A 12,270-nucleotide genomic window follows, 5' to 3' on the forward strand; every position below is an offset into this window, starting at 1 on the left:
GGAAGAAATTAGACATAACATTTCCACAAGATAAGACCATCGCCTTAACATTTTTTATGTGATTCCCACCTGTGAATGTTTGTTAACCTACAGTACAATAGTCTCGTGGGAGAAGAAAGTTTTTTTTTAAATTTATTATTATTAGTAGTAAACGGAAGATGAATCATACGTGAGTAATCAGGTCAGCGATTACTCTCGTCAGCTGTGATCGGCTTAATCACAGGGAAGGAGCAATCCTATCATCATCATCATTATCATCAACAAGAACGGCTTTCTTCAGTCCTCTGCTGGACGAATGCCTCTCCCCTCTTTTTTCATTTTAGCATCTCTCTTATGCATGTCTCCACCACTACCATGGTAGGGAAACCTGGAGTCTAACTAATGAAGACCTTGAGAAACTGAAAACAACACAAAGAAACATGCACAGAGCCATTTTGGGAATAAGCAGGTTACATAAAAAGAAAAACACGTGGATCAGGAAGCAAACAAAGGTGATGGACATTGCATTGGTAATAAAATGCAACAAATATCGCTGGACAAACAGGACAATAGAAAGGATACCAAGAACTCGTTATCGGAAACCAGGAAGTTCAACGCTAAGATGAGGCGATGAGACAACAAGATTGTGAACATTTATGATGACTCTATATATATATATATATATATATATATATATATATATATATATATATATATATATATATATATATATATATATATATATATATATATATATATATATATATATATATATATATATACATACATACATTATCTATCTATCTATATATATATATAATGGATGTCAGAACATTTTATTTTTAAAATATTTTCTGTTAGCGTATTATTTTTCACACATATTTATGCACAAACATATATATATGAAATGAACAACAGGGCTAAATATGATCGTTATTATAAATAAATTTAGATTAACCTTTACTCCGGCATTAAGAACTGTCTATTGATTTGCTTTCTTAAAGATATGTAAATTCACTCTTCTAGAACCATTTGATGAAGGCACTGCCACATATCTTCTACACGAATAGTAAGAAATTAGTTTCCTGTAATTGGTTTAATTCTCTTCTTCTTCGTCGTTATCTTTTTATTATGCCATCTGTTTTATGTATGTCCTAAACTAACTGATGAAACTTCAGTTACATTTCCTCTTCGTCTCATGCTAGATAAATTCGACAAATTACAACTGCTCAAGGGATTCTCATAACTCTTCTGGTGTATACCCCCCGCCCCACTCACTACGTGAGGAATACTTTAGATTTTCTTGCCATCTTAGTAGAGACAATTGTAGGGGAAAGGAATGTATTACTTTCTTTCTCCTACAACCTACAATCTGCCGAAGTATAATAGTTATAATTATTACTAATACGAATTTTGAACTGCGCAGAGTTTAGGACACAATGTGTCACTTGAGGGCGAATGGTTATGAAGAAAGAAGGAACCTGCTGATATATTTTTGAACTATTGGTTGCACGAGTTTATACGCTTAAAGGAAACAATTTACGCAAACTAATTATAAATACATACACATATATTATAAACTTAACAGAAAATTTCTCTTTACTGAGCGAAACATAAAAATTTGTTCCTAGTCACAAACGAAATTTATCATCTAGCAATGCGCTTTTTTAAAGTAAAAGGCGCTTAAATGTATTGCAAAATAGTATATAAAATAAATTTATTTCTAAAAGCTTTCATAAAAAATCTTATTTCGCATTTCGGATAAATTTGATTTATTATTTTAATTTTATTTCATTTAAAGATTTTTTTGTCTCTTTTTATATACACTTTTGTAAGCAATAATTATTTGTTTTTTAAAACTGATTTGGTTTATTGTTGTCAGAAATATAAAATGGGCCACAATAAATATTTTTGGTTTTGACATTTTAACATTTTCGCTCAAAATTAAGCTGATCATTGCATTCGCAATATCGAAACATTTGAGGTTTAATGAAAAATAATAATAATAAATAGTCTTATTTAAAATTCCAAACATCTCCGTAGTGTAGTTGGAAGAATGACGGGATGTTGTGTTATACGAACAGGAAATACCTGAGTTGGATCTTCGTGTTACTATAAACAATTTTCTTTCATTGAGCTCACTGAGCAAGTCTCAAATGCTAAAATGTTTTCAGACATATAAGTACAAATGCAGCCTAAATTGTCTAAAATAAACGTTCAATTTATGACAAAAATATTTAATTACGCGCATTTATTTTTTAAAAGTAAAGATAATTAATCTAATTTCATTATTATAAACACTTTTGCGTAGTTTAGTGTACAAGTGGTGCCATCTACATTTCTAGATGTTCGTTGGAAATGTTATATAAAAAAAGTAACCAATCACTGGCGATGTATGTGACGTTATGGTGAGAGGCATTTCTACTTCCTGCTTACAGATTGCATTTGTAGGAAATATGCTTCTTTCCTTGTAATATTTGTTGGTCTATGAAAAGCTTAGTCATGGCAATAAGAAGAAAGCAGTTGAACTGATGGTTGAGTAATTTCTTTGAAAACAGCAAAGAGGATGTACATGAAATTAATGTAACAAGTAATAAGGAATGTTCTCATCAAACAACTGATTGCGGAAAAAAGTAAGTGATAATTATAGAAAATATTTGTGCAATAGAAACTTAAATAATACTATAATTGTAAACAACAATTTATTATTAATTTTAATATTTGAACGAGCAATGATGAGATTTGTATTTTGGAGTGTTTAACAAAATTGTAAGGAAATCCTTCACTGTGATGAAATCTGGTTAGATGGTCTCTCTCTCTCTCTCTCTCTCTCTCTCTTACTTGCCAGAAAAAAGTACATATCTCGTATAACATCGATTGTAATGAAAATATTACTGTTGTTTTCACAGTAATATTTTCTTAACTGATTGGTAACTCAATTCTAGATTTTTGATCCCATAAAATAGGCAGTTAACTTATAACACAATGGCCTCATCATGTAGTTGCTTCGGTCGTAATCCCAATCAAACTAAATCCAAACCCTTAGATAACACTTATTCTGGCTGATGTTCTTTGATTGGAAAGACCTGGGTTCGAATCGTGTAAATTAAGATCCTTCATAAGGATTTTTTTTTCGTCTGAAGTTGGCAATTTTTTTATCTCACAGTACAGAAAAGTCTAAGAAGAACCCACACAGCTAACGAGTATAAATCTCGTACACTCAGATGATTCTGCTTTTGTCGTAAGTTCAAAAAACAGCTTCAGCGCCACTGACTTTCCTGATCATTAAACATCGTTATGCAAATAACCGAGGAATTTTATTACGCTGATTAAAGAGAATATGACTGGTTAAGGCGGAAAAACAAATAATCGTAAAAGATTGATTTTTAGAAAAATTGCTCTTTAATAATGAATCGATCTGCACTAGTTCTATAGAAAAATAATTGTTTCTTTTTTAAAAAAAATGTTAAATATCTGTTTAATATTTAATATTTAGGAGACATAATATAAGCACATTATGTACGCGTCTTCTTACCGGAAGTGTGCCTGATTTGCGGGATGAAAAATCAGAGATCCTTGAGGAAAAAACCTTGCTAGTCTCCCCAGTAGTAAGCATTTGTAGTGCTTATTATAAAGGCAAATGTCGGAAAGGTCTCGCGTAGGCTACGGAAGCGCGTCTGGTACATGGAAAACCACAGCACAGTCAAAGCTAAGAATCGACTGAAGGACCTCAGTAAGAATTTTAGCTAAACTTTTATTCAGGCTGATATGGAAATCGATTAGAATGAAAAGATGATAAGTCCACTTTTTTTTTTTTTGCTCACATCCACGAAAGTATTTATTATTTTTTTTTTGAATACTTTGGGTGAGCAAAGGATTTGTTTTTCTAATTCTTCTATTCCCACGTATCATTTTAAAAATTTAATGACACTGCATCATATTGCATTCAAATACGAATAATTTTAAATTTCGAAATTTATCAGAGATGTCTGATCGCATGGTTCGCGCTGTTTGAATTTAAACGTTCAATGTGAACAGTTCGAATCATGAGCTTGGAACGGGTTCAATCAGACGCAGCCCTGATGGAGATCAGTCGATAGATGCCAAGAGAAACATTTCTTTAAACCTTCCTTTAGAAAGTTTAGTTAATGAAATAATTATATACAATGTTTGCGCTTATCTGCAATAGAACGACGACAAAATGAAAAAGATAATCAAAATTTAAGAAATGAAACCCGGGTTTTTCATCCCACAAAGCAGACAAACTAGTCAGAAGAACCCGCACATTGTGTGAACAACAGATGAAGATAAGCAGAGCAGAATGAAAACCATTTTAACGATAATCTAACTTTTCAGTTAGCTGTGAATGCAAATTACGTTTTCCTTATTTCTGCAAGCAATCATCACGCATGAGAACTTAGTATTGCATCAGAAAGCTGATCAAATTATTAAATCTTCATTCACTGACAAAATTCTCTCTCCTTACACAAACTCAATTGTTTTATCTTTCAGCATCAGTTTGTCCTCACACATAAGCAGCTCACTGCAAAACGCATTCGTGTAAATACTAAATTTAAATCTTGCGTGAATTTTGGATGTCCCAAAATTCACGCAAGATTTAAATTTAGCGCCATTTGTGCGGTAAAGTGTTGCCAACGAGAAAAAAAAGACAGCTTGGCAGCTGACAGTTCAGGGTTATTAAAAATGACCACACACAGCGAAGAGAGTTCGTTGAATGGATTAAGGAACAACAACAAGTGGATGCTTATTTTTCGAACAAAATCATCTTCAGCGATGAGGCTCATTTTCATCTCGATGGCTTCGTTAACACGTTCCTTGCCAATCACGCGATATCGCGTTATGCGAGTTCTCACCGAACGGCCAATCACGCGTTATCGCTAACTAAATAAAAAAATAAAAAAAAATTGGCTACCACACGAAATTCCAATTTTCAGCTTGGCAATGAACGATATCGCGCGATCACGCGATGTGAGTTCTCACCAAACGGCCGATCACGCGTTATCGCGTGGATATCGCTAACTAAATAAAAAAATATAAAAAATTTGGCCACCACACAAAATTCCAATTTTCAGCTTGGCAATGAAAGTGCTAATCCCCAAAACTGTCGCATTTGGGGTTCAGAAAATCCACGAGTGATTGTTGAGAAACAAATGCATCCACAACGTGTCACTGTTTGGTGCGGATTTTGGGCTGGAGGCATCATCGGTCCATTCTTCTTCGAAAATGCGGCTGGTAAGGCAATAACAGTTAATGGTGCTCGCTATCGCGACATGATCATCCAGTTTTTTGTGCCTAAATTGCAAGATATGGATGTGGACGACATGTGGTTTCAACAAGACGGTGCCACATGCCATACAGCCCGAGAAACAATTCAATTACTGCATGAGTCATTTCCTGGTCGTGTAATTTCCCTTTTGGTGATCAGAATTGGCCGCCCAGATCATGTGACTTAACGCCGTTGGACTTTTTTCTTTGGGGTTTTTTGAAGTCTAAGGTTTATGCCAACAAGCCCACGACCACCCACGCCTTGAAGGAGGAAATTGAGCGCTGTATCAACGAAATTCAGCCACATTTATGCAAAACGGTCATGGAAAATTTCGACAAAAGAGTGAGTATGTGCCAGCAAAGCCGTGGAGGCCATTTACCCGATATGCTATTCCATGCATAACCCTATACTGTATACTTTATGAATCAATACGAAATTACAATTTTTAATTAAAAATCTGTGTTTTCTATCACAATTACTTCTTGTGTGAATTTTGGGCACCCTGTATAAGGCTGATTTAGAAATAGAACTCTTGTTATGAGATTTAGTTTCGTTTATTTCTGCTGTTTGTTATTAATTAATTTGTTTCCATTAAATATGCAATGACCTCCCTCTCTCTCTCCCCCCCCCCCTCTCTCTCTCTGTTGTGTGTGTGTGTGTGTTTCGTTTTTCTAGCTGTATTGCAAGAACTCCACTGCTTCCAAAGAAATCAACGGACACCTCCATGGGCAAGGCGCATCGTGCCATGTAACGAGTCATGCGTTCGTAGCCGGTATAAATTGATAAATTGGAGGAAGATGATGGTCCCAAGTGAGTGTCCAGCTGTGTCTCGGTGAAATGGCTATGAGAATGGAACTAATGGAGGTTGAAAGAGGCGTTTTAATAGGATGTCGTGTTGCAGGCCCATCTGCTCGGCAAATTGTTGACAAAATGAGTCATCCCATTTCAGCAATCAGTGATACCATACTGAGATGGAAGTAAAGGGAGTCAACTGCAAGTGCTACCCGCAGTGGAAGACTAACCAAGCTCATCAGACGTAAACGTAAGGAGCTACAAAGAATGATAAACCACCTTTCGTCAGCTAACAGGTTGAATGAGGAGTTCCGAGCATCGACTGGAACACGAATCTGCACAAAAATATTCAGAACCGAGGCTCACAACATGGGTTTCCATGGTATGACCGCAATATGAAATCCTTACATTACTCGAACCAGCGTGCAGCGTCGTCTTCATCGGTGCAAAGAGCTTTTTTTGCACAGAGATTTGTATAGTGAGACGTGAAAACTTGGAAAGCTGTGTTAGGAAGCTACAAATTACGCTACATCCTCTACCGAGTAGATGGATGGGTAGGTGTGGCGGATGTCCAGTGAATGTCTGTTACCAGTGCTTAACTCAAACCGTGAAGTAAGTTCAAAGGTGTGGTGTGATGGTATGGTTCTGTTTTTCCTGGTTTGGCATCGAACGGCTGTTAGTATGGGTACGAACTTAAACTATGGCAGGTATTTGAATGTTCTGGGCCAATGCAATGCTTCCTACTCTGTGTACATTTTACGCAACTGACCATTGTCTCTTTCAGCAACGCAATGCGCTCTGTCATAAGGCTGCTACTGTAAATGCGTGCTTTGTAGACATGAAAGCCACAACACTTGACTAACTTCCACAGAGCCCTGATCTCAACCCTATCGAACATCTGTATGCTGAACTGGAGCGGTAGGCGAGGTCAAGGGACGTCCGTAACACAACAGTCCAGGACCTCATTACATTTCCAAAAAAAAAAAAAAAGGGCGAACATTCCCATTGGTCGCTATCGTATACTTGTGGAATGTATGCCCCGTAGGATTGCTGCAGTCAATCCTACGAAAGGAGGTCTTATATCTTATTAAGATGTGCGCCATGGCTGTTTGCTCCTCACTCTATGTTATCCGGTGAGTTCTTTTCGAGCAGTGTATATGTTATAGCAATGTGGGTATTTTTCAATGAATCATGTAGGCTTCAAAGTATTATTCAAAACAATCAGCGTTTAAGCTTATTGGAAGCTACACGAGATGTATCGGCACTCACAGAGGCGATTAATATTACAAGGCAATTTAAGTCATCCACTTTCATATAAGGCTTTGATAAGACCACACCTGGATTACTGTGTTCGGATTTGGTCTCCCGGGTTCCGAGGGGATAAAGAAGCTGTGGAAAGGGTACAAAGAAGAGTTACAGAGATTATATTCGGATTATGGGATTTAGATTATGAGGACAGATTGCGAGTATGTGGATTGCAGACTATGGTTAACAGTTGATGACCTGCATTCATTTTAAAATTAAACAGTCATAACTGGAGACACTGACTCAATTATCCGGCCTACGTTAGCGAGTAAAAGGTACCAATCCCAACTAACATGAGACGTTTAAATCCCACACTGGGCATGGATATTATAGGTAGGCGATGAGTTTGATTTCCTTTCTCCGTGGAAGACTTCCTCTCCGCTTATTGCAAGCTTGACGTAGCTTGAATCAGTTCTACGTTTGGACACTAGAACAGTTTCCAGATTATGCATAAAAATGATTTAAATATATATATATATATATATATATATATATATATATATATATATATATATATATGAAATTCTTATTCTTCTTACGGCATTGATGTACTTGTAGGTGTACAATTTTTTCTGGTGGAAGACACAATAAATTATTCGCTTAATTCTGTGTACTTCCTTGATTTCAGACCTCAAGCAAGTAAACATTATAACAACTTCAGCACCATCACGCATGTGTGGAATGGCATTTCCGTTTCTGTTCGTCTTTCCTGTGGGTAGAAAGATATTTTGACTCACGAACCAAATTGTGTTTCTTTCATTTTATTTCAGCCTGTGTTATGGAAGGAAAACAATTCCACCCCACAGATCCGTATTCTTCGGATCTAGAACATCCAGTGCTCATGCAAAAACGGTTTTGTGCGGATAGAAGCGACCGATTATCGAACTTTGGTGAAGAAATCTTTGCTGACAGAACTCCAGGGGTTGCCATGGGTCTTAAACAATCGAGTGAGTTTCCACGCAAGCAACGTAAGGATTATAAAGAAAATATTGCTCAGCAGAATTCTCTACAGTTGGTTGAAAGACGTTCCGTGCACACTCAAACTGAGGGGTCTCCTTTGAAAGTAAAGACTAGAAAACTTAAGGTGAGTGACGAAGCAAAGATAAAAGATTTTTTATTTCTGAAATATAACTCTCTGAAAAGTGAAATGTAAATTTCTCAGTGCTGGTACAGTTATATTCGTGTATTTGACGTTGCTTCGCTGATTTAAAAAAAAAAAAAGAGTGTCACGTGGTCTATTTGATGATTGAACTAGGCTGCATATTTCACGAAAAAACAAAAACTCAAACTGACACCATCATTCACTGTGCCCAACAAACATGGCGCTGATGGCGAAATTCAGCTCATTAAACCTGAACGAAATGAATAAAAGCTCGACATTCTGTCTCTTAGATTAGGGTTTCCAGATTATTTAATCAATAGCCCATGTATTAAATGTTCGATAAGTTTACATCCTTCGGAGAGTATGATTTACTTAAAAAAACATCCTCTTCGACAGCCATATGTGGTAACAGAGAGAAATAAGTTAAACAATAAATGTTAAGACACGAAACACACGCAATTCTCCACTGAAATGACATTTAACCTTCTATTCAATATCATAGCATTTATCTCGAGTTTTAGACGGATTCGATCCGATATTTTTTCTTCCCTAACCAGCGGTCTAATATTACATTATACTTGTGACTGTGCTACGGAGACGCTTTACGTCACTGGCCACTAAATCTCGTATTAATGACGAACCGCACTCTACTTTCTTTAGGGATGTATCTTTCCCCCCTCCCTCTTGTGACTAAATTTCACTCCTTTTAATTTTTTCTCTATGTTGCCTTACTCTTCTTAACTTTAGTAGTTGTTGATTTGTTGGAAAAGAACTTCAAATTTGTGGGATTTTGATTCGTTGCGAATTTTCCTATTCACTATCATTGACCACACGTTTGTCACGAGTTAATTTTCTTATATAAAAGAAGAAGGGGGAAAAAACGTATTGTAGAAATCGGCGAGCGGTCAGCTTTATTTTCTTTCATGTTAGATGCGTCTAACAATAAATGTGATGTGCAGCGATCTCATAGCTCTATATTATTCAGATCTACGAACAGGGCCGCATTTACCATTAGGCGCAAGATGGGGGCCTCACTCTCTGGGGGGGGGCCTCATTTTAAAACCTTAATCCTCACAAAGAACAATAAAAAAAACAGCGTAGTTATAGTTGCAAAATAAAATACCTATTTTTGAACATTCCATTGACTATGCCAGTTTAAAGAAAAATTTGTTCACGATACGTTTAGTTCACGAAGCTTCTCTACCTTCAATTTTGTTCCCCACCCCCTTTCTTCCTGCCCTTTTCCTTTGTTGCAACAGCACGTAAAGTAGACTCTAATTCTTGCTATCACCGGCTATGCGATTGCGGTATATTTTATTTCTCACACTCTTCGTAAATCAAACAAACAAATTTATTTGATTTACGATTGCACCACTCGACAGAGTAATAGAGCGTTTGAAATTAAAGAACTGGAATGAAGGCAAAATTTAGTCAAAAAGTTTCTTAATAATTACTAATCAACACACACAGGTCCGTAATTTTTTAAGATAGTGCATTGGCAATGATCAGATCAAATTGTTGTTCAAATAAAGCATTTTATTTTAACTTAAAAAATGTGATTACAAATTAGACAAGAAATGGAGAATAACTGTTTCTCCTACCACAACTAACTTCAGTAAATACCTTGTTCAACATAATCCTTTACCACGAACAACGTTTCTATCTGGACATCTCGAATATTTGCGTTGATCTAGATACTTCTTTCTTTAACTTGGAATCCGAAGTGTCCACGATCACACTCCGACGCGATGACGTCACTCGGGTTCTCTCTCACCGAAAGTGTTTGTTTTAGGTAGTTAATTGTTCGCAACTTGTTGGGATCTGCTTATCTTATTTCTTCCCTAATCTGGCCAGCTTAATATCCTCTCTTTTATGTTTTTTGCTGATTTACTATATTAATAACATAATCACTTTCTTCTATTTTTAAACAGTATAGTTCCACGGGAAACAGGAATACATTACACAAAGAAGTTAATTTACGGTCAAAGAGAATTTATACATCGTACTTTCTAAACTATTTTCATTTTGCACCCTTGTAAAATCGAGCTCGACAAGTTCACTAAATTAACTTATTGTGCGACATTTTACAATGTAACTCGATGATGGGGTCTTAAAAAACTAGCGGAATAGTTTCGCTGAAAGGTCACTCATCAATTTAAAACTTTTCTCTGTTGACAGAACTCGCGCCTTCGTAGCACAATTAGAAGAACGACGATACGTTGCCTCCTTTGATTGTAATCTTTATAGTGGCTAGAAGATGAGTTGGTCTATCTCATACGGCGATAGTAGGATTGTTTTCTCCCAGAAACTCGGGTGTTTCGTCATACAGACAAATCGGCCATGAGAACACACATAATTTACAAACAATGTATACTAGTGGTTGTGATGGGTGATTGGTGGCGCTTGATAGTAGTAGACATTATTATGTTACGTTTTTATGTCTCTATAGACTCGTTAAAAGCATTGCGATGGATTTACAGAAAGCGATAGATCGGGCTTCAACAGCTCCGAATTCTTTCACTCTCGACAGGACTGATCGTGTTTCCCACATCAGACTAATAAATGAAAGAGGTCCTCGTCCTAATTTTGCTCATATTGTGATTACAGAGCACAGTGGACGTACTTGTAAAAAAAAATACGCATCCTGTTCCAGCCAGCTCTAAACCCAAAAGAGGTCGTGTATTTACAGTAGTAAGTTAACTAATGTTTTCTATTGGTTAGAATTACGACAGAACTGAGATTAAGTTCTGTTGTATAGAAGTGGTGAGTACGATTGATGTTGAAATATGTTGACAATACTTACGGATACATATGCGCCGAAATCAAGTCATATCAATCATCAAGTAAATCCTTATAACTTTGCTAATGAAACACTGAGTGAAATAAATAATCGAGATTCGTGTCCTTCACAAAATTTCCAAATGAAATCATGTTGACTTTGCTTTGATTTCGAGATTTGAAACCTTTCTGAAATCTTATGATTGTTTTGCTCTCCTTAAGTGCTTGTAATTCTTCTTCTTTGTTCAAACGAAAAATTCGAATTTCCAGTTTAGGTTTCAGTGTGCAAATTTGAATAAAACATAATCTATAATAAAATTCATAAAAGTATTACGTCATTGCATCTTCTTGTTTGTTTCAATATTACATGTTCATATGGTCAAATTATTATTTTCTTGAAGTAATAAAAACAGTAGAAAGTACTCTTTATACTTTGTATTATTTTTATATTCCTTCTGCGAAATGATCTGCTATATTTTTATATTTATTTATCGTCTTATAGGAGTGCATTGTACTGTAACTCTTCTGCTGTTTGCTAAATGCTCTGACCTTCAATTCACTTCACCAGAGGGAGCATTCGCACGAGAATCTTCGAAAGGTGGGTGCTGCTCTACATACGTTACCATGAAAAAAGATTCCAAGGAAACTCCCAACAATAAATTATGAATTTCTAAATGATTTTTACATACTATGCTATGAAGCATTGTAGTGTATGTATAATTTATTCTTGATGGTTTTACTTACGCAAAACAATGGGATTGCCTAAACGTTTACTGAGTTCATTTTACCTTGTTATTGTAAATGACTCAGCTACAAATCTTTGCTGGGGTTTATTTCGTTTAAAGCGATCTTAATCTATTAAAAAAGAGTGGATATGTGGGTAGTTTCAATACTAATATATAATGTAAAAATAAAATACAAAATAATAAAATTTTAAAAAATGGTAAAATCTCCTTGGGAAACAATCAACATACTACATATTCATAATTCTTCTTGGGTGGAGACACATAAAAATAAGGAAAGAACA

The 12,270-nt window shown here is 35.8% G+C and overlaps 1 protein-coding gene across 1 annotated transcript; it reads left to right on the forward strand.

The window, feature by feature from the left end:
• The first annotated feature begins 2,473 nt into the window (after nucleotides 1-2,473).
• LOC150103823 (uncharacterized) lies at nucleotides 2,474-12,010 on the forward strand. The gene is made up of 3 exons (XM_090397158.1): nucleotides 2,474-2,612; nucleotides 8,134-8,447; nucleotides 11,746-12,010. The coding sequence occupies exons 2-3, from the start codon at nucleotides 8,142-8,144 to the stop codon at nucleotides 11,761-11,763; spliced, it is 324 nt and encodes a 107-aa protein (XP_090253284.1). The 5' UTR covers nucleotides 2,474-2,612; nucleotides 8,134-8,141; the 3' UTR covers nucleotides 11,764-12,010.
• Nucleotides 12,011-12,270: the final 260 nt, after the last annotated feature.

The sequence above is a fragment of the Typopeltis vanoorti genome, chromosome 8, assembly GCF_054136105.1.
Source record: "Typopeltis vanoorti isolate ZY-2024b chromosome 8, IOZ_Tvanoo_1.0, whole genome shotgun sequence".
Classification (NCBI taxonomy): domain Eukaryota; kingdom Metazoa; phylum Arthropoda; class Arachnida; order Uropygi; family Thelyphonidae; genus Typopeltis; species Typopeltis vanoorti.

Bases quoted from the DNA above. Each gene is read 5' to 3' on its own strand.
- LOC150103823 (XM_090397158.1), top strand. From the start codon at position 8,142: ATGGAAGGAAAACAATTCCACCCCACAGATCCGTATTCTTCGGATCTA.